Source organism: Hippocampus guttulatus, chromosome 3 (assembly GCF_054856545.1).
Source record: "Hippocampus guttulatus isolate MCC_2025c chromosome 3, RoL_Hgut_1.0, whole genome shotgun sequence".
NCBI lineage: Eukaryota > Metazoa > Chordata > Actinopteri > Syngnathiformes > Syngnathidae > Hippocampus > Hippocampus guttulatus.
Genome location: NC_141263.1, coordinates 26,342,670 through 26,364,973, shown reverse-complemented (window position 1 = coordinate 26,364,973; position 22,304 = coordinate 26,342,670). Strand labels below are relative to the sequence as shown.

The following is a 22,304-nucleotide window of genomic DNA, read 5'->3' as shown; positions in this document are numbered from 1 at the left end:
GTTTTGGTTCAGTGAAACTGAGTGCTATAATTTACATCCTCTTGAATATTCATTCCGGCTTTGGTTTCCCAGGAAGGAAACATGGTAGTTGAGCACGCTTATTTGAAGGTGTTAACCATTAATCCACGGAAGGAGCACAAGAACAAGACTTTTTGTTTTTCCAGCCAATTTAAACTCTGCTCACACCTCACAGGGGACGCACTCGTTTGAAGAAGGTAGGATTCAACAAAACTTTCCGCGAAGATTTTCTTGAATAACCCTTCAGACATGTTTGGGATTCATTTCACCTTACCGAGCTTTTCATCTTTTGTTTTTGTTTTTTTAATATGGCTTTCTTGAGTCTGCCAGTACTGGCCGTTGAGGCGTCGCTTTTAACTTTTGATAGGTGACGGATCAACAATATCACGCGTGTGATTCAGTAACGGCAAAAAGCTGTTGGTACCTGTCGGAAGCCACGCGGGTCTAAATGCTTTAACGTTCACAGGGAGTCATGGATGGTCGCAGAAGTGGACTTAAACTCATTTTTGCAGTCACAGTAAGATCCCTAGAGATATCGTTGATTAAAAAAAAAATGCCACATGGAATTAAAAGGACTAAGTGGAGAAAAAAAATGTCCCCATCTTGTTGTTCTGCAGGTGCTGATCAAGATATTTGGATCCTGCTTGACTGCAAATGTTAAAATCGGCGTGCCAGAGAACTATGATGGCATTTTCCCCTGGTATTTATCCAAGGTGAGACCGTTTTGAATCTTCTTCACAAGTTCTGAAAGAAAAAACTAAAACTGGCCATGCGATGCAAAAGGATTATTATTGCATCTGCAAAAGGATTATTGAGTTATTCTCAGTTTTTAACGTCAGAGATGTGTGGTGTCTATGGGGGGGGGGGCATTATCAAGTAAACCTTGAACTACTGAGTTCAATTTTATTGCATCATATAACAGACGGTTGGAGACACAAGGACTACATCAGCATCAGTCACAGTCATAGAAAAAAAAAGTGTCTATGCTCATAGAATGAAATCCATTCAACAGGGAAGCACATCTTTTTTCCCCTCCCCCAAAGTGCTTGTGAGATTACATGGCTCATAACAAATCAAACAGTGCAAGGCACAAAGGCATCTGCCTCTTTTGTTCTCGCTCCGCACTCGAGGTTGAAGATTAGTGCGAATGCTGGCGTCATCACCTGGCTGGCTCTCGCTTTGAAGACTTTGCGCTGAGCTTTTTCAATTCGGTGCAGCTGCTCCACGCTTGATTTTGTTCGCCTTCGCGTCACTCCCATCGCGTGCGACGTTATTGTGATGTGGCACTTGGATTTTGTTTGCTTTGTGTCATCGCCCCGTCTTGCATCAACACTCTTGTCACTCTTTGTGGAAAGAATTGCTGTGATTAACGTCTCAAATAGAACAGAAGAGGATGAGGAATCCACTTGGTGTTCTATAAATGGAGCAGATGTAATAATTGTGCTGCATTTAAACATTCCTGAAAGTGGTCTGCACTTATGTTCTCCTTTTATGGACATCATCTTTTTACTTGGGAATAAGCGAGCAAAAATTGTATATTTACGCTTTGAGGTTTTTTTTTTTCGATTTAAATTGATCTGTTTGGGTTCCTGCACAGAGAACAAAGTATTTTGTATTCTGCCTGGTTTAACGTGATGATAGTGAATGGCCATCCAATGTGGCAAAACACCTTTTCTTTTTGACACAAAGAAAACCTTTTTTTTTTTCTCTAATTTGTGATTGCTCATCAGGCTAACATTGTGTGCTCCGCAGCTCCACAGCCTTCCGGGCAATTACAGTGACTTGTCGGTGACAGGAGATGATGAAGGCATATTTGGAGTGGACTCGCAGTTTCTTTATGCTCTAAAACCACTGGATCGAGAAAAGCAGCCATCCTACTCACTGCAGGTACTGTATCAAAAAAAATTTTTAACTTCTTGAAAATGTACACTCGACTTCTGGTGACTTTCTTTGTTTTTTTTAATCGTCTTTTATTTGACAAATAGTGTCAATAAATAATCAATGTGTCACATCAAATTAAATGTTTTGAAAAAATCCAAAACTTCCTCACAATCACCAGAAACCAATTAAATATGCACCAAAGATTATATCCGAGCAATATGATAGATTGTCAATGGTGTGATTTAAAAAAAAAAAAAAGGATGTAAAAGCAATTCCTCACTCAGTCTCACACATGTTCAAGATGGTGTGTGTGCACTGAAGGTCTTTAGAGGAAAAAGAAGTCTGAAAGTCACCTCTTCCGTTTCTGGCTCTTACAAGGTGTCGTTCAGAATGTCAGGGCAGCGCCAAAGCTTCACGGTAGAAGTGTGCGTCGTCGACAAGAACGACAACGTGCCCGCGTTCATTCAGGAGAGCATGCGGGGCAGCGTGCAGCTGGGCCTTCTCAAAGGTAAAAGCCAGCCCCGCCCACATGACTCATCTCCATCATGGGAGAAAGAAAATGATGCTCCCCCCATGATTGTCTTTCAAAGCCTTTCGATAATCAATGTTTCCAAAATGTTCTTGCGGCCGTATATTCTTTTCAGTAATTTTAGTAAAAAAAAATTTTTCTTTGCTTACAAATGGCTTAAATTCTTGTATTTTTTAAATCATTTTTGTTTTTGAGCGTCTTGAATTACTTTGTTGGAAAAGGGCATTCGAATTTTGTATTTTTAACAATTTGAAGCACATTGGCATGAAATGCGCTATTGTACGTAAATAAAGGTGACTTGCCCTGGTTTTTATTGACATTGTATCTGCCACTCTCAGGGATACCCTTCATGCAGGTTGAGGCGCTCGATCGGGATGACCGCAACACCGCCCACGCCGAGCTGCGTTTCCGCCTAATGGAGCAGACGCCCAGAATCCCCTCCCCGCAGATGTTCTTCATTGACTCCATCACCGGAGAGGTTTCCCTCACTGAGGACGGTCAGTCCTTCGAGGTCACAGCTGACACACCACATAATTTCCGTATATATATTCAACTCTATTCATCGTCTATGGCACTTAAAACAAAACAGCCACGGTAAGATTATGATTCACCGTAAGGTTAAAACACATGACATGGTGTTTAATGCATTTCATTTGACATGCGTGCTATTAGAAACATCAGTAAATCAGCACCATGTTGTACTGAATTACGCTCGCATCATGACCAGGAGCTTCAACACTGGACCCCGAGATGTGCGGCAGATATAAACTATCAGTGATGGTAAAGGACATGGCTGGGAAATCGAACGCTTTCTTCACCACTGGCATTGTCACCGTTGAAGTGACCGGCAATACTTGGGCATCACCGGATCCCGTACGATTGCAGGAGAACCTCCCGGGCCCATATCCCATCGCCATTTCCCAGGTACAGCAGCCTCATCAGCTTGTACTCTAGCATAGAGGTCCCCAACCACCGGTCCGCGGATCGGCACCGGGCCTCAGCCCATTCGAGACCCGCGAGCTGAGAGCAGGTTGACTCTATCAGACATGGCGGAAATCTGCGCGACTCGAGCTAATCGGAGTCACCCTTCTAACATTGTTTTGCAAGTTGAAATAAAAAGAATCCGCCCATAAATGAAAGAGGAAGCAGTAAACGGAAAGTAATGCAGTCGTAACAAACCGACCAAACGTACAGCGAAACATGCAGCTGTTGGGCAGAGACGATTTCCGAAGATAAAGCAGTTTTGACAAGAGAAAATCCTCCCCGTGCGACGTGGAGGAGGAAGCTGTGGTGCGTCCTATGTCGTCAAAAACAAGGCGACACAAGAAAGCTGTTGTATTGTATTTGAGCAAGGAGCACCAAGTGGGAAACATGAAAACGCGAGCAGAGTTTGCACAGCCTGCCCACTCAAACATGAGCGGTTTAGTGACTAATCACTAGCCGGCAGCCACCGAATGAAAGCGGCAAGCGATGGTGTCCTCTTTTGCGAGTAGCAATGATGCTAACGCCGTACGTAGGGTCGTAACTCTAAAATTATACTAAGCGTAATTATTGTTCCTTATTAGTCTATTTCTTAGTAGTTTACTTTGTTATTCCATTTTATTCTACATTTGATGTACAGTAGAATAACACCGTTTGAAATGAATGTTTTAAAAGTAGCAATGGAAAAAAAAGGTTGCCACCTCGTGAACAACAACACGTACTTGTCTCAGCGGGTCCTTCACACAAAAAAGGTTGGGGACCACAGCCAGGTACAAATGAAACACCGCGACATTCAAGCTATTTTTAACTTCCTAATTTGATCACCAGCCACGCAATCTACTCGTCGCGACAGAGTCGAGTTTTGTGCAATTGCATCTGTGGAATTGTAGTACAATGAAATCAACTGTCAATAACCTGAACGGAGAAGACTTGCATCGCGTTGCCCGTTGCTTCTTTTTTTAGAGCTTCTCGGGTCTTCCTGAATGACCAAATGCTGAATTATTGATGTTGTTCAAAGGTCATTGATCCTTTCGGGTTACATCCTGAGATGAGAAGAGTCACTTGAACTCAGAATAATCACTCTCTCCCCCTGCAACACTTGCCTACCACAGTGAGGGGTTTTTTTCTCCTTGCATGAAAAATAATAAAGCAGTGTTTCAATTGAATTTCAACTCAATATATCTAAATGAGGACAATCACTACATGAAATTCTGGGTCATCACATTCTGACCTGTACAGCAAAAAAAAAAAAATCATTTGATCGAGTCAAGGGTGAAAAGAAAACACTGCCAATATTAATAATAATACATTATTTTTTTTATTTATGAATTTAATATTTTATATGAACACTGGCTTTGAGTTGCCTGGATGGAATGTGTCGTGCTGGTTCCAAGAGGCCCGAACATCACAGCAACCCCCTTCCTCCTCCTGCTTTTCTGTCTCCAACCCCCACACTCGCCCTCCGCCTCTCATCACTCCTGTTCAACAGCCCAGTCCACCCACGATCACTCGTGTAGGCATGTTTAATTTTCGTAGGCACAAGTAATGTGGAAAAAAAAAAAAAGTACAAATCCCAGAGAAGTCAGAAAATACCCAAAAATCACTTACCCGGTGCTGTATTGATAACGTTTAGTTTAGAATAAATGGAGTACAAAGTGGACCATTTCATCCGACTCACACCTCGGCATACAAAAATCACAAACATGTGACGCTTACTCAGGGGAAACCTCAGTTCGCCCACGAAAAATAATTCCTCAATGGTGTGAAGTAGGCAGCAGGACTCAAACCTAAAAGCAAAAATGACGGTAGACGCGTTCAAGGACTTACGCTCGGGCAGCGGTCACCAGCTCGGTGCCCGCGGGAACCAGGTAGCCCCCAAGCACCACACGAGTAGCCTGCCCGCCTGTTCTAAAAATAGATCGCCAGTGATGGGACATTGTGATTTCCCGGGAATGTTGCAGAGGTGAAAATTTGACAATGTAAACACTTGCAGAAATTGACTGAAATAGTATGGAGAAGTGTTGCATTTTGACCTTTGTGGGTTTATGACCTGGCTAAATTGTTGTCGATAATTAGTCATCGTTGTGGGAAATCACTACGATCAGATGAATGTCATTAATACTAATCATACATAATTCAAGGTGATTTAATCACCTTTCGGAAGTGTGCATTAAACTTGGCATTCATCAGTACCGAAAAAGAAGCTTTCAGTGTCCAAAACGTTGGTGACTGCTGCTCCAAATGGGTTCTTCCGCCTCTAATATTTCTGTAGCTACTCCACATCGCCACATTCAACTTCTTTAGCAAATTGCTTTTTATGCCGCTGACAATTGCATTTTTCAAACATGCTGAAATGTAATCTACACATAATGATTGTTATCAAAGTAGCGTACATGTATTTTTCTTTTCATACCCGCTCCAGACTGTTGGGATCTATATTTGGAGATGCGGTGGCTTATTTCATTCTATTATTTGTTACATGCCTCTAATTTCCTGCCTAAACGTGCGATTGTGGAAAGCAATCAGTAAAAGCACTCGGACTTGGTAATGCAATCTAGTGAAACTTTGGAGTGGAAGAGAGGCGTCGCTCTCTGTGAATGGTTTAGTCAAGGCTCTTTGCTGCATTAAATCACTTTCACCGCAAATCTTTTGGAAGCAAAATTGACGTGCGCCTCTCGACATTTGTCATCGCCACTTAAACTGAGATCAAATGCCAAATGAGATTCATATCCACATGCAGCGGAAGCTATCTGCGTCTCGCGGGATTGAGAGTAGCATTATGAAACCAAGATTTTCTCGATCTGAATTACAAAAGCCATTGGGGAAAGTAAATAGGCACAGGAAAAACTTCGGCGGTCAGTCGTTCTGATTTAACAAAAAAAAAAAAACTATCTAGCAGAAGGAAAAACAGAAATGATTAGACCAAGAAGGAGCACTTTCATGTCCGTGGGAAACCCATTTAAGATGAATTATCACGATTTTGGTTCCATCAGCGACAACAGTGTCGCTTGTTGCTTCGTTCAGGTTCTAATGCTGAACTCTTTTTATTCATTTTTTCAAGTCAATTATTTGTTATGTCTCATCATTGTAAAGTATGTTTGATTTGCTTCCTCGCCATTCTATTCTATGGTTAACTGGTACGAGTCGTGCGGCCTCCTGAAGCAGAAGGCAAATTGATTGACATAATATTCATTTAGATTTTGGTGCTATCGAGTCAATAGTAGGTTCAATGAGTGATTAGATCGAAAGCAAACTGCACTGCTTGCCTTGTGCTCATGTTGGGACATTTAGCAGATGAATGAAGGTCATGTTCTCATCCATGTGTGGCTCAAAGAACCAACTTTTTATTTTTATTTTTTTTTGGAATGAGAGGACATTCGTGTTTTGCTTGTCTCGTCCTCTGCATTATATCAAGAAAACCATTATCGGATTTTGACCCCAAACCATTTCCTTGCACACTGCATGACATTGCTTCATGTTGGCCTACGTGCGCAAGAGTGTTATAAATTCAATGCCAAACGCAAATCCTGTTAATTCAGTTGTTATGAAGCGAGAACTCATCCTTTATTTGCTTACCTCATTTAGTTACACGTAGGGCATTTCTACTGTCTGCATAAAATGATGCAAGCCGCACGTAAATCGTCGAGGGGGAGACAGAAGGAACCCTGTCAACACAAATCCAATGACTCTTTATTATCCGGAGGCCCAGAAACAGACGAACAACGAGAGGCAGCCAGCTGGGTAACGTTTTGATATGTTTACAAAAGCGGAACATTTGGCCACTCATCTCCAGAGGCAGCGCGACAGTGCGTGGAGGACAGACACACGTGCCGTGTGTGCATTGGCTGCACTCGCCTCCGCTCCTTGTTGGGTGCTGTTGGATTGCGTCCGAGTTTCTTTCAGCCGCGCCACGCAGCACTCCGTCAAGGGCTGCACAGAAGAATGGAAAATCCCCTTCAGTCTGCGCCGTTAGTTTTGGCCACGCTCTCTGTTTCACATCACGGTCCGTGCATTCGGTGAGCCCCTTATCATGTAAACAACGTCTTGCTTGGGTTCACGTCGATGGGGCCGCTTGAATTGACAACGTTGACAATTAACATATCACTTTCTATCGCACATGCAAAGCAAGGCCTTGTGCTCACGTGCTGTTATGACACAATTCCTGTCTTTGGTTTCATGTCACGTCGAGTGCCCGTGTGCATGTTTGTCAAGGTGAAATGGAGTGGAAGTCAAGCAGAGTACAGTCTCGAGGGGGAATTTCCAGAAATGCTCTTCACCATCAGCCGAGAAGGAATCATTTATCTCAACGCGCCACTGGACAGAGAAACGCAAGACCAGGTCTGTAAACTCGCAAGCTAAACATCTCCCGCAGCAAATAACGAATGCGGTGCTTTTTAGTCGTGTTTAAAATATGGAGACACCCGAGTGTCGCTACAAGCCTCTGTTTACATGTGGTAGGAATATTGTGTCAAAGGAGCTGAAGCAGCACTGTTGGAATCTCGACAGTTCACTTTTAATCAATAATGAGTTGTCTGCACCGCCCCCTGCTGTCCAATGAATCTGTCGTCAGATTGACGACCGGCTCGCGTTGCGAAGGCCACAGCTCACCTGTTTTCCGGCTTTGGTCAGTCAATTCAAAAAAAGAAAGGAACATTAAATTGATCTTCAAACGTGCACATTTCTCATGTTTCGCATCATCAGCCAGTCACAAGAAGGAGTCATGCCATATCACCTGTGACAAAACTCCTGTCACCTCTGCATTTCTATGCACCAGGGTCAAAACCAGCAGAGCTGACCAGCAAATTTGCATGTGTTGCCAACATCACATGCAATTTATGACTGATTTAATATGAAATTTAGTGGCTGCTGTTTGGGATTCTAGTGAAAGATCACAAACGTGCGAAACGCACCGCTGATAATCTTTTAGATTGGGTCGGAAATTCTGCCACTTGCATTTAAAAGAGTGCCAATGTTTTATCAAATAACAGTCGGTGTCACAGAACATTTCCATACATTGGAACGTTTTAAAATGAATCCACGTAATAACAGGAGCCTGGAAGAAAATTCAGTTGATTTGATGGAATAAGAAGCTGCTGTTTTCTTCATTTATGAATCACATAATAGATCCAAACTCAAGTCTTTAATCAGTTGTATCTCGTTTGAAAGTATTACGTCCTAAATTATTCTTGAATAAGCTTCAAGAATTTAAATTTTGAAAACAAGCCTTCTCTGTGCTGGAGTCAGTTCCTCATCAGCATCGTGGTGGAGCGTCCGGACGGCCAAGAGATCGCCAAGCCGGTGGAGTTAAGAGTCATGGTGGGTGACGCCAACGACAACCGACCCACGTTTCCTCAGGCGCAGTACCACACCGTGGTCAAGGAACTGGCTGCTCGAGGTGGGTGACCAAATGTACTACAAAAAAAACACAAAAAAAACAATCAGGCCATCAAAAGTTGAGGCACTGTAATGCCCATTTGCATGCCATTGTAAACATATTTCACCTCAAGAAATTAATGTTTCAAAGACAAATCTGTGACAGGGTGGCACTGCAATAGGTGCTGGGGATGACTGTGCCCTATTCTAATTAAAGACATGGCGATGTAATTCTGGGTGGATAAAAATAAATGAAATGATGGCATTTGACTGGATTGCAGCTTGAAAGTTTCGCAAAGAGCATAGAGGAAACCTTTGTTTAAAAAAAAAAAAAAAAAAAAGTGTAGCACAGCGTTGTTGCTATGTTGCTCTCCTTTATACTGCATAGTCATAAAAAAAGCTTGTGGTGCATTCAAGTGCGTCGTTAGTGGAAAGTGTGTGTGTGTGTTTTTTGTAGCAGTACATGTCTAAATAGTTATAAAATGTCCAGCAGTAATTTACTAATTGCGGAATTAAGTAAATGTTTCATTTTTTGTTTAAAAAGAGAATCCAAATATGTTCCAAAAAACAAACAACACAAGAGAAGCTCCAAACCAGCTGGCGCATGTTTGACTTTCTCCCCAGGAACGGAGATCTTGACCGTTCAGGCAGCTGATAATGACGATCCCAAGACGGATAACGTGCGGATCTTCTACCGCTTGGTTGGCCAAATCCCAGAGAGTCCCCGCGCTCTGTTCAGAGTGGACCGGGACTCGGGTGTCATTTCAGTCCAAGCAGACAGCATGGAGGGAACCGCACCGCAGTACACGCTCACCATCACCGCTGAAGACGCAAAAGGTGACTCAATAGTTCTTATCCATGACACATGTAGACAGATACTACACCGATACTCACAGGCATATATTCTTTATCCTCTCTGAATCCTTAGTTGTGACGGCCACATTTTTTGTTTGTTTTTGCTGCTGCTGCTGCAATTCTAATGTCTCCGTGTACTGTCTATCCATATGTCTCTTATTATACTGCCCAAAGTGTCCAACGCACACACGCAAGAAGGCACAGCACAGTACCTGCAGAATTGATTTGAATTGGATTGAGATCAAATTATTTTGAGTGGTCACAGAAGAAATTAAACTCTACAATCACAATGATAACCTTTCTTTGCTCACTGATGGGTGGAGGGGGCATCGCATTGTTCGGCCGCCTCTGAACGCAGCCTGCGGCGTTCATGCTGTAACCCGTCGCTTTTCCCGAAAAGAAAAAGCCATCAATAAATATTGTACACTGTGTTTGGGTGTGAAGACTCGATTAGTTGACATCGTATTGATTTGGAAAAGACAAATACATCGAATATCAACTGCCATCGCTGTGCATCAACAACGGCGGTAACCTAGTTAACGCCGAAAGGTCAATAAACAGGAAGTAGAAGCATCTGCTGCATGAGTCATGCATGAGGATGAGATGGAGGCAAGATTGAGGTACTTGCTGTTCCTTCCTCATCTTTTATTGGCATTCTGGCCTGACCCTGAGTCACCAATAAAAGGTGTAATAATGTGCCTGGCAGGTCTGAACAGTTCCTGTACTGTGGTGGTGACAGTGCAAGACGAAAACAACAATGCACCGGTCTTCTCCCAACATGAGGTAAGACAGAACTCGCTGAAATGAACATGCTAATCTCTACTTTTGGCAATAACAGCCCCTCCCCCACCCAATCACCAAAGAAAAGACGAATATAAGCGGCTATTTGACTGCAGACCATGACTCTGCAGGTCACTGATCTAATTTTCCTGGCGGTAAACTAAATAAAGCGCTACCCCCTAATCCAAAGCTCAGCGAGATGGCAACGTGTTATCTGAGTTTTATTCTGTTCTTTGTATTCTAAGTAGACACTGCTCTTAATCACATTAGCTTCCTTTGGAAAGAAAGTTTCCACTGGTGTAATTTTAGAGCAGCCCCCAGTCATCCCTGCAGCAAATGTAGGGTGAGAGGGTGAAAATGACATCAGAAATGATTTCATAATCTCCCACCGTCAATCAAGATTTACAATCACTGTTATTTTTCCCAAGGATCCCAATTGCTTGTATGGAAACGCAATTTTACTGAGCAGGAAGTGTACAATATGTGGTAGTCTTGGCTCGGACTGACTGATCTGTATAAGGTGACCCCCGCCTGTTATCCAATCTCAGCAGAGATATACAGTAGGTTCCTGTGACCCTGCACAAGATAGATGACATTGGTGATGGATGGCCTGAAGGCCGTTAGACAGAGCCCACCCGCTCCCGCCCACATGTGACATATAACAGAAAATAGTCATGACGGCTGAGGGTTGTGTGGGAGAGCCATCATGCTGTGTTAAGTCATTCTGTTTTACTTTGTCCTCCTGTAGTGACTCTGACAGGCTGTACACACATTAGGGGCGATGAAAGAATGTGCTTCAAAGCTTCAAGCAAATTTTTTTTTTTTTTTTTTTTTTTTTTTTTTTTTGCCTTGGGCAGAAAGAAAAATTTGAACAACAGCACAGCGTGCAGATGGTTAGCAAGACTCCCTCACAGTTGACCTTCGACTGAATTGGTGTTGTCTACGCGCGCCCTTTCTGACTGGCAACCAGTTCAGGCTGAACCGCGCATCTCGCTCGGGGTCAGCTGAAATTTTCTGCTCCTCACTTGCAACCCTAAGGAAGACAACATATGTATGGATGAAAATTATTACTACCAAAGTTCATCTCTGCATAAACACTTGAACAGATAAAATGTTATTACCCAATATTTACCCATTAAGACCTTACACTTCATACTTGCTCATGTGATCACCACTGCAGATACACCCACACAAACAGTGAGGTGGAAAATGCTCTTGAGCAGGTCACGCCTGAGCAGTGCAGCATTTTCCATCACCCTGCGAAGGCGACGGCGACGAGGCCGATGTGGGAGGTGAGTGGTGACAGGGCTGGGTTCAGCGACCCTGCAGCTGGGGCAGCCAGATCAGAGGCATGCTGCTTCACTAGAGGACATTAGTGAGTGGCAGATTGCAAGGCTGTATAAACGGGCGTTAATAAAGGCTAACCAACACCGGGAGGGCAACAGGCCGCAACATAGGGTGGGCCAAAAGTAGGTCTAAGCACTTGTCTGGGATTCATAAAGACCGCGGATTCCCAAGGCGTACTCGACAGGTGCAAAAGGATGGGAGGCGGAAACATTTCTTTTCAGCAAAGGAAAGAAGAAAGCACAATTAATGAAATAAAAAGTAGTTCTGAGGGCAGACAGGAAAAGGGGGAACAAAGGAAGTTCAGATGGAAGGAAGGATCGTGTCGTGAATGTCATCGGTAAAATGTCAGACTGAGGTGCAAGGAAGGAAGGCAGGAGGTAAGGATGCATGAATAAAGACTAGGTGGGATGGAAGGAAGGAAAGAGGGAATGTCAGACGAAAGGCAGAAAGGTCGGAAAGAAGGGAGGATGTCGGGATGCGTCAATGAAAAGTCGATGTGAAGACAGGAGGGAACAAAAGAGACCAGAAAGGAATGAGGAAAGGGAGGAACAGGCGGAGAAGCAACTCTGAGGTTAGGAAGAAAAACATTCGGAGGGGGGGGGGGGGATAAAAACTGTGAATGTAATTGCATCCAAATATTTTAAAGCTTTATACTTGTATCCCACCCTGTACTAAATGTGGACAAAAGTAGAGTTGCACCTACATGACGTGAACATGGACAATTGAGTTGATCCCCTTTTGTGGCTTCAACTGGCAAGACTTTCTACAGGATTTTGGGGTCTGTGAGCATTTTTTCACATTCCTCCAGAAGAGTAAGTGATTGATGTGGGACCTGAAAGAGGGCTCAGGTAATCACCAAAGATTATTACAGGGTCTAAACTCCTCCCACAAGAGCTGGAAGCAATTGTTGATTCCGGGCTCCTTTGAAATTGTGTTCGGTAAAATGTCCGTGAATAATCGTTTGTCTGGTAATCCCAGCTGCACACGCAATAATACATTTTCTGTCACTTCCTGGGCCAGTATGGACCTTTCCACATCTCTGAGGATGCTCCAGTGGGCACCACAGTAACAGCTGTGCTGGCAAGCGATGCTGATGTTCGAGGAGGTGACAGCTGGCAAGTGAATTATCATTTGGAATCTGGAAACGAGGAAGAGGTATTCTCATTACTGATGGACAGGCAGACCAACGAGGTTTCACTTGTCCTTTCAAAGGTAAACAGTTTCGCCCCTGCCCCCACCCCCCTAAAAAATCCTCTACTTGAACTCTATTGTTTCATTGAAGTGCATTAGTATTGATGTTAACATTGGAAATGGATTCCAATCCAAAATTATTGTCCGTTGAATATTATTAACAATTGATGTATTCATGATTCTTTTGAAGACAAGAAGAGTATCTAAAATGTCTACTGCTAGTTTCATCGTTTCATAATACTGGCAAGAGCAATAATTTGCCAAGTGATACAAATTTCTCAATGTTACCGAGCTAGCAAGCTAGTTAGCTACTTTATAGGTAGCTAATTAGCGATATCATCTTTCATGTGTTCATTTACAGAAAAAAGCATTAAGGAAAAGTAACAAAAGAAATGAAACAAGCCAGGCTAACTGCTAGCTTACCTAACAAAAACATTGCAGATGCAAACTCTTTCTCCTTGTCATTTCTATGATGACGAATGACTTCCGACGTGTTACACAAACAAAGTTGCTCCTGTCTTCGTATCCTGTGGCTATAATTCCATTTCATGTGACAATCATCGAGTTAGTGGAATTGCCAAACTCGTTGATGACCACACACGTAGTAATATTGAATTTGTTGAACATTTACGATTGCCGGCCCCTCCTCTTTTACAAGCCGATTTGTGGGTGAAATTGAATCTCAACAAACCTCCCGCCACAATATGTTCACACAGGATAGTCTTTCACAGATACATCAAATTTGGTCCGATTATCAATATGCATATACCCTGCTTAAAATGAATGCTATTGTATTGTATTGGCTCACGTAAGCCAGCAGGTTGTTTTTGGCTTTCAGCCTTCCTGCGAGAGCTGTTAAACTATAAACGACGGCAGTCAATGTCTGAAAGACCAACTTTCATATCAGATGGTTATTGATTGTTTTTAGCGGTGATATCAAATAGCTCTGATTTGTTTTGTTTAAAGGGCTACGGTTGGTTTTGGCATATCCAATTGTTTCTAGGCATTTTAACTATGAGGTGGGTCGTGACATTTTAAAGTGCAATTTGTTTCTTGTTATTCACTAAAAATGCTGACATACTTCACAAATAGAGCCCCAGTGAAAAATCATGCGCTCTTGGAATTAATTTCCTTTTTTTTTTTTTTTTTTTTTTTGGCGTCACCATGTGAGGTCCTTGCCGGAAGGCAGACGTGTTTCATTACTAGAAGCCACACTCTGTTCACAGCCAGAGAGAATAATTCGATTGCATGTGCAGAGACCAGTGGCAGTTAAGCACACAGGCTAGTGCGCCGGACTAAAAACTTCAATAATTCTGCTGAAATGGATACGATACTTCAGATGACTCATAATAATGAAATGTGCAGTGAAAAGTTGAACTGAAAGGGCTGACAAAAGGAGACAGACATTCACACTTGCATTCACACTGTTTTCCACATTTCACACTTGCAACAAACCAAACATCCATAGATTTTTGACTGGTGGCAGGAAGATGGAGTTGGAGAGGACCCAGCGTGAAATCTCACGCATGGGACGACATCCCTTTTAATGATGACGATGCAAAAAAAAAAAAGAAAGAAAGAAAAAAAGGCTGCATGAACTCTTATGTTTTGTTATTGACATCAGGAATAAGCCCTCGTGGACAGGAGTTGCTTGGACGACTGCATTGACAAGATAGAGGGTGCATATGATCTAATGTGCTGATGCACAATGAGTGGTTGATGCGTCACTTCCAGTCAGCGACGGTTACCCATTCGTCCCCCGCCATAGCTCTGCATTCTCTCTCCCTGGCAACAGAGACGCAGTGAGCGTGAGCAGCCTGATGTCAGACGGCAGTTGTTTGATAAGATCTTTTTGCACGGCTCCTCCGGCTGATTGTTTGCGTTCAAGCTTGTGAGTGGGCTGGCTGGGTCTCGTCACCCCTTCCAAGAGTCATCTCCTTCCTGGAGTTGCCTCTTTTTTGATGTCCCCCGCCCCACTTTCGTGCCTCTGGTACATCTCCCCATTATAGCACTTTGACCTTTTCTTGTTTTAATGCATCGGTTTCTCCTGCCGTTACATTTCACGGGAGAAATAATGTGTCCTTTTCTCCCTTTCTTAATCCCGGTGGTAGGTAGATGCATCTACTTCTGACATATGATTCTAAAACAAATGGGGAGTCAAATTTGAGCTCCATGCATGTGATGTAGTGTTGTAACTCTCAAGATCGGTCTTGATCTCGAGAGCACTTTTAAGGGTCGTGTCTCGGAATCAAAGGAATTTTTACTCGGTCTTGTCTCAGTCTCGGACAGGGCGGACTCCGACTTTTTGATCAAGACCAGTCGAGAACCGGCCAGTGCTGCTGTGGTCATTGAGAAACCCTGAATGCAAGTGCTGTGCTGCCTTCCCGGTGTCGCGTGGAGTGTCTCGACCTCCAAAAGTCTTGGTCCTGTTTCAGTCTCGACCTCCATAAGTCTTGGTCCTGTTTCAGTCTCGCCATCCACAAGTCTTGGTCTTGTCTCCGTCTCGATCCACTCTAGCCTCGTCAATGTCTTAGCTGGTGTGGTCGTGACTGCAACATAATGTGAGACCCTTTGCAGTGTCCACGCAATCCACTTTACTGGTCTTAATTTGAATGAAGAAACCGTTTGTGTTGAAAAAGTTCCAAACAACTCAACTACATTTTGTGCTTTCCTTCTGTCCAAGCAGGTCATTGACTTTGAGCGTGAGAGTGAATACATCCTCGTTCTAAGTGCCCAGAACCCAGTCGCTCTGGTCCGGGGCCGGTATGGTCCTTCATCAACGGCAACTGTATCGATCTATGTTGACGATGTAAATGAAGGTCCAGTTCTATCTCAAAGCCATTATGAGGTGACTGTCAGAGAGGGCGAAGAACCAGGGCGGGTTATCGCCACTATCCGAGGCTATGACCCTGACTCTCATCCTATCAGGCAAATCTCACTCTCACCATTCTCTGACAAAATTATCGACCTTTAAGTTCCGCAGAGACTTATGTGCTTTTCTTTCTAGATATTCTCTCCAGGGGGACACCAAGAAGTACTTTTCAATTGGCAAATACTCAGGTGAGCTGAAGACGGTGCAAGCATTGGACAGAGAGGAGAACAGTACATACACTATGGAGGTCATTGCAGTGGATGGACGTAAGATGGATTTCATTATTAGTCATTAGTGCAGCGCAAATAATTGATTGTCGTATTCTCCGCACTACGAGGCGCACCTAAAAAGGTCTCTGTTGACGGCAAATCTTCCAGATGGCATAGGCGCGTCCCAAGAAACGTTTTACCGTATTTTCCGCACTATAAGGCGCGCTTACGAGCATTCAATTTTCTCAAAAGCCGATTGTGCGATTTATAATCCGATGCGCCTTTTATATGGATGAATATTTAAATTTCTTGGGCGTAGTATTTTAAATATTCTCTAAAGTGCTCTGTGACAGCTGCAGCGGTTGTGAAAGCTCGACATAAAAAAAGCTGTATTGTGTTGTATTCTCTTTAGCATAGCGCCATTTAGTGGATGCAGAATGCAATCACAGCCACAATTGTGGCTTCTGTTCTATGTGCCCTATATATGAAAACAGTTTGAAAATAGGCCATTCATTGAAGGTGCGCCTTATACTCCGAAGTGCCTTATAGTGCGGAAAATACGGTAATCCAATCATGATTATGTGTGTACTCACAATATAAGAACAGACAGACCTCTCATTCTTCATGAAGATCAGCCCTAATCGGTACACCTTCCCATACGTGCATTGTGGTGTCAACGTTAGATTTATGCCATTAAGTGTCGAAATATCTTGAGTTGTTCCAAACCTACCCGTGTCATGATTTTTAAAAATATTTTTCTTTGCTCAAGGTAACTCTTCCTTATCCGCCTCAACTTTGGTCACGGTGCAAATTCTGGATGTGAATGACAACAGTCCAGTGTTGGTGGGTGACTATTCGTGGAAGTACTTATGTACCCCTCGCTGGGAAGAGCAAGCGCTGGTGCTGGCCTCGCGCGACAGCGACGGGCCGCAGCACGGAGGAAGACTCAACTTCTCGCTAAGGAGCGACGCGACAGTACGACGCAACTGGAAGCTCACGCCCATCAATGGTGAGCACGACTGGACATCACCGTGGCATCCCTTGATTACCTTCTAGCCAGAGCACAATGTCACGTTTAGAAAAAAAGCATGCACTATACCATCACAATCCCAGGGACATTCACTAAAGGACAAATGGAAATGATGGGTCTGACCTTTCTGTATGAAGCTTTCACGTAATCTCCGTGCTTGCGTGGGTTTTCTCCAGGCGGTCAAAACATGCATGCTAAGTTAATTAGGGACTGACAACGTTTTCGTTTATCCAAAACCCCAAGTCAGAGTTTTATTTAGATCACATTGTATGACAGCAAGAATAGTTTTGATTTTAACTGCGAAACAACTAGGTAGCTCTTTCTGTCCTCTAGGTCATTATATTTTGTATCCTTCCAGGTAAAAAAGCTACCTTTAACAAACCAAACTAACCATTCGGTCAGCAAAATGTTGTATTCTGTTTCTGTGCGAATGCTTTGAAGTGCGCCGAACAAGCGTGGCCAGTACAATCTCTGCCCTTTTTATTCCACAAAACTATTAAAATGATGACAGCAATGAAAAGGTTTTCTGAATAACAGCCAGGCAATGCTCATACATCCGTAGTCAAGGAAACCGTCACCTCGCCTTGTTGCTCTACCTGCATGGAAGCTTGTTTCTGTTAGCTTGAGAATCCAATGGATTCTTTTCACAAAAGACACGACAGTTGTCTTGCAAATGGAAGATCGCCGGTTCAATTCCCTTCACTGGTATCCGTAGTATCCATAGACCCACCTCACGCCAAAAGCGACTAAACGAGGCAATCCCCACTGATCCATTGTACTGGATTTTATTTAGGGGGTACACTGAAAATTGATATTTTTCCTGAAGTGGTTGTAAAAAAGAAATTCTTCTGGATCAGATCAAGTATTAGTTCTTGAAAAATGGATCTGGATGCAGATGATTTGATTTCACTCAGCTAATTTGACACACCATTTTTTCGTTGTGCGCAGGAGGCCAAGTCGAAACGCACCACACGGTTTGCCGAGTTATAACTTGAATGAATCTCCAGCTCAGGGAGGCTAAAATAGGAATCGCCCAGAAAAGTGCCGTCATTAATGGCTGCTGTTTTTGTGCCCATCGATGCAAATGAGGCCCCACTTAACTCCGATTTTTCCTCGCAGTAAGTGGTCATGACTCATCCGGTCTGTATTTGATGCGTTTCATGTGATCAACCTTTGTCATTGTAAAAGCCTACAAAAGGCAACCTGCATGGTGTCAAGCCACGTATGAAATAGCGCACGGAGGAGAAAAATAAAAGAGGTTGCAAATGTGACGCAGCTCTTGCTGTTTTGGCTGGCAAATGCGTTGAACCGTAAGGCGGGGCTTGGGGGGGGGGGGGTATGGTGATGGTAAGGTGCAAGTAAGCAGCTCCGATAAGGGTTCAAACAAGTTGATAAACGCTTCTGTTTGCAGGGTCGGTCTCACGTCATACAGCCTTGTCGTGTATTTTAAACTGATTTGCACGGATAAGATAGAGTCCCTCTCCAGCACACTCCACAAAAGTGTGTGGGTGTTATGCCACTAAGAAACGCAAAATGGGTTTGCAAGCGAGACGGACAGTCAGAGTTTGGTGTGTGTGTGTGTGTGTGTGTGTGTGTGTGTGTGTGTGTGTGTGCGCGCTCATGCATGTGCAAACCTAAAATCTGTTGTCCATTCATCCACACTGTAAAAAAAAAAGGACTCAAAACTACAAGGCAGCAAACTTCGCTCCAATTTTAAGTTGAGCAATTCAACAAAATATTTTCACGTTTGCGACAGTGAAATGTGGCTTTCCCAGATTTTCAACAACAAAATGGGAGTCTACGGAGCTTATTGTCCCTTGTATTGTCCCCCAAGTTAAAAATAAGTCAAAAATCTGTTTTGCTAACTGAGATTGTTGCCGTAAATGTCAATCATTTATATTTTAAAGTTGTTCCAACTTAAATTGTTTGTTTGTTTTTTAGGACAGTGCAGAACATTTTTGAGGTCATAAATACGTTTGAGATAGACTCACAAGGCTTTATGTTTCTAGATGGCGCAGCTGCACGTAAACACCTCTCGGTTTTCATGCCAGTACAAGATTAGTTTCACCAATTATGTCGAAGTATTGGTGCAGGTAGTGGAAAACGATTTGGACCAATTTGATCATTTAACTGCGCCGGCTCTCAAGTCTTTGCAAAAATACCAAAACTCGGTCTACCCACCTCTGTGCAGATCCAGGCTAACCATGCACAGGTCGCCAAAATAGAACCCGCAATCTCCGTTGTGGTTCAAGGTATTTGAAGGGTTTGAGCTCAGGTCTCTGAAGTTCTTCCAAACCAGACCCATACAACTCTCACGTGTTGGCTTTTACCTGTCACTCAGTTCCACGTGGCTGAATGTTGTCAAGTCAGGACAAACCATCCTTGTCACGCTTAGAATTGTCATTACCAGCAACGGAGCAAATCACGATGCAATTGAGTGTGTTTGTTTTTGTTTTTGTTTTCCCTCCTCAGATACTCACACGAACCTGTCGTTGAACACGCCATATCTGGCCCCCGAGGTTTATACTGTGCCCTTCACCATCTCTGACAGCAGCTCTCCTCCAAGGAGCACCTTCATAAACTTACCAGGTAATAGCCAGACTCCTGCTCCTGAGCCAGAGCCACGGAGGTCGCAAGGCCCTTGTGTGCCACTTTAGCTTCTATTCAGGTAATAGGAGGGGGGGGGGGGGGGGGATTCCCTACGGCCAAAGAGTCAGTTGACAATGACAACGGGCTGGGCCTTTTCGTGTACAAATTTGATGAAGCGTATAAGTGAGGGATTTGGATTGCCTGTCCAGTCTGAGTTTATTTCACATACTCCCGCAGTTGTTTGGTCAATAAATTATTGCAGGTGGAAACATTTAAATATCGAAAGAATGGCAGTCAAATCCCGAGCCTGTCCCTGACTTGACCTGGTTGTTGTGCTACGTAGTGTGATGACAGAGCCTTTCTGTCTTCTTCTTTGTAGTGACAGTGTGTCCTTGCAACATCAGGGGAAGCTGCAAAATGGCAGCCAAGCAGCTGCAGGGCATGCCAACCATCCAGTCTGCGGTGGGCACCCTGCTCGGCACATTTGCGGTCATCGGTTAGTATTCGTTTCACAACATCACATTTATTGTCAAATACAGATGCTGTTGATGGATTATTAAATTGTTTTTTTTTTGTTTTGTTATTGTACTGATTAATTTCTTTTTCAATCAGGAACCATCCTCGTTGTCGTATTTGTGCGACTGTCATACCAGAACCCCAAACAGCCGGGTAACACAAACCAGGAAAGAGTTCCCTTGAAAATGTCCATCTGAACGTGTCCAATGCGCTGATGGAACCACTCTGCTTACTGAAAGTCATGCTCCAGTTCAAGTTCTGCTGTTGTGTAGAGGATTTGCCACGTCATAACTAGGTTTAGCTTTTAGGTTGTCTGGTGTTTGAGCTATGATGATATTTTTTTGCTGTATTTCATGTCATTTTAGGTGTCGTTGTTTGCACTTGTGCCTTCTTTACACTGCAAATATGTCATATTTAGGAATAGCCACGGTTTCTTTTTCCTTTAGTCCTTGCCTTGTGACATGAATAGATTGTTGTAAAACTATAATCAGATTAACGGAGAATAAGATTCAACACAAGTTTGTTTGTCTTTTGGGGGGTTTTTTTTTGCTTGTTTATTTGATACCCTTAAAAATAAATAATCAATTAAATACACATCTCTACACATCAGTATTCCTTCATTTACCCCACAGCACTGCCAAAGTGCGCGTAGGCCACATAAATTAGACATACATTTGTGTTTGAGTTCATTGTTCAATGTAGTTATGGGTAAGATGGAAACCGTTCACGAATATTGCAGCGTATGTGTTAATAGACCCAAATCACTTTCCATACGAGAAAAGTTCAAAAAGGTGGTGAGTAGTGTGGAAAGGGCGCTTAGGGTTGTTGTGTGACTTGTGTCGGCAGCAAGCGGTGCAGATGTCCTTCATGAGGTCGTTGATGTTTTTTTGCAGTTTTCATAATTCTCTGCCGAGCCTTTTTCTCTGCTCCTGAGCGACTCCCGTGTACCACATCAAGAGGCCAGTCAGAACGCTCCCAAACGTGTGGCGGTATTAGATTATGGCTTTAGTGGCAGTCAGAATAAAGGAAGGTACTTAGCACGCAGCCTTGTGGGCCACCTCTGCACAGTTTCAGGGTGGAGGAGTGGTGAGTGCCCATGCAAAATAACGAAGGCCTATTCATCAAAAAGTCTACATGTTGTGCTATTGTGCAATTGGATATTTTGGATCCTCCTGAAAACGGAGCTGTCATCCACAAAAAGCCCCGCATAGGTCCCAGGTGACTCCCAAGTGGTGCTGTACAGTGTGGAGGGCATCATCACTTAAACTATTGCTCTTCTATGCCTACTGGAGAAGGTCCAGGGTGGGTGGAAGACCCACGAGGCACTTGATGATTGCAGGTGTGAATGCCACCAGCCTAATCGCTCAGCCCAGTCACTGAAGTCTGCTTTGGAAACTGGCACTCTGGTGGATGTTTTCAGACACGTGGGGACAGAGCGGTGCAACAGGGATAGAAGCAAATACCTCAACAGCACGTTGTGGGTGTTGATGCTCTGAAGAGCACATCTCACATTGGCAGTTTGCAGAATGAGTGGCTGGCTGTTGATGGTTAAAGCTGGAGCGACAGTTGCCGCCGGAGCCGCCTCAAAACGGCTGGCGAAATGGTGAAGTTGTTTCTTTCTGCCAAGGAGTCGCTCCTGCTGCTGCTGCTGGTCCAGGCTGCCGATTTGACGCAGATCACGGGTCCGAGCTTTTGAGGTGTTTATCAGTTTCACCTTCGCTTTGTGCAACAAACAGCTGCTCTAAGCCTTCCTCTTCATCCAATGCATCTTCTGTGTCTCGTACTTGTTGGATAATGCAAACTTTATGTTCCCACATTTCCCCCGTTAATATCAACGCAATAGGAACTGGACACTTTCGATGTATAATCACGACTCACCAAAAATCCTGACAAAGCTGCTGTTGCCCCACACAGCCATCGCTTTTTTTATAATCGACTATTTATATCCGTAGAGGAAAAGAACCTTGAGTGAGATGAGAGGGCAGAGGGGAATTGGACAGTTTGTGGCACGGGATCAAGTTCTAGGAGGCAATGAGCCATGCCGCAGAGAGAAAATGGGCTGAAGGTTGCAATCATATCACGCAGCTTGGAAAAAGAGCTCATCCATCCCATTAGGGATGGACACTGACGGAC

At 43.6% G+C, this 22,304-nt stretch overlaps 1 protein-coding gene across 2 annotated transcripts; it reads left to right on the top strand.

Annotated features, from left to right (window-relative positions):
* Positions 1-131: 131 nt before the first annotated feature.
* Positions 132-20,767, top strand: cdh16 (cadherin 16, KSP-cadherin). 2 transcript variants are annotated; one of them, XM_086107981.1, is made up of 18 exons: positions 132-215; positions 485-535; positions 636-731; positions 1,771-1,905; positions 2,278-2,407; positions 2,767-2,925; positions 3,156-3,352; positions 7,622-7,747; positions 8,654-8,804; positions 9,407-9,619; positions 10,344-10,420; positions 12,785-12,976; positions 15,642-15,883; positions 15,963-16,093; positions 16,806-17,045; positions 19,539-19,655; positions 20,035-20,151; positions 20,268-20,767. In XM_086107981.1, the coding sequence occupies exons 2-18, from the start codon at positions 491-493 to the stop codon at positions 20,366-20,368; spliced, it is 2,469 nt and encodes an 822-aa protein (XP_085964107.1). In that variant the 5' UTR covers positions 132-215; positions 485-490; the 3' UTR covers positions 20,369-20,767. The 2 variants fall into 2 exon arrangements, with proteins under 2 accessions (XP_085964107.1, XP_085964108.1); XM_086107982.1 differs by lacking the exon at positions 132-215 and having other exon boundaries at positions 294-535.
* The last annotated feature ends 1,537 nt before the right edge of the window (positions 20,768-22,304 follow it).

Bases quoted from the DNA above. Each gene is read 5' to 3' on its own strand.
- cdh16 (XM_086107981.1), top strand. From the start codon at position 491: ATGGATGGTCGCAGAAGTGGACTTAAACTCATTTTTGCAGTCACA. The intron at 3,353-7,621 runs GTACAGCAGCCT...ATGTTTGTCAAG, and splicing joins ATCCCATCGCCATTTCCCAG to GTGAAATGGAGTGGAAGTCA. The intron at 7,748-8,653 runs GTCTGTAAACTC...TGCTGGAGTCAG, and splicing joins ACAGAGAAACGCAAGACCAG to TTCCTCATCAGCATCGTGGT.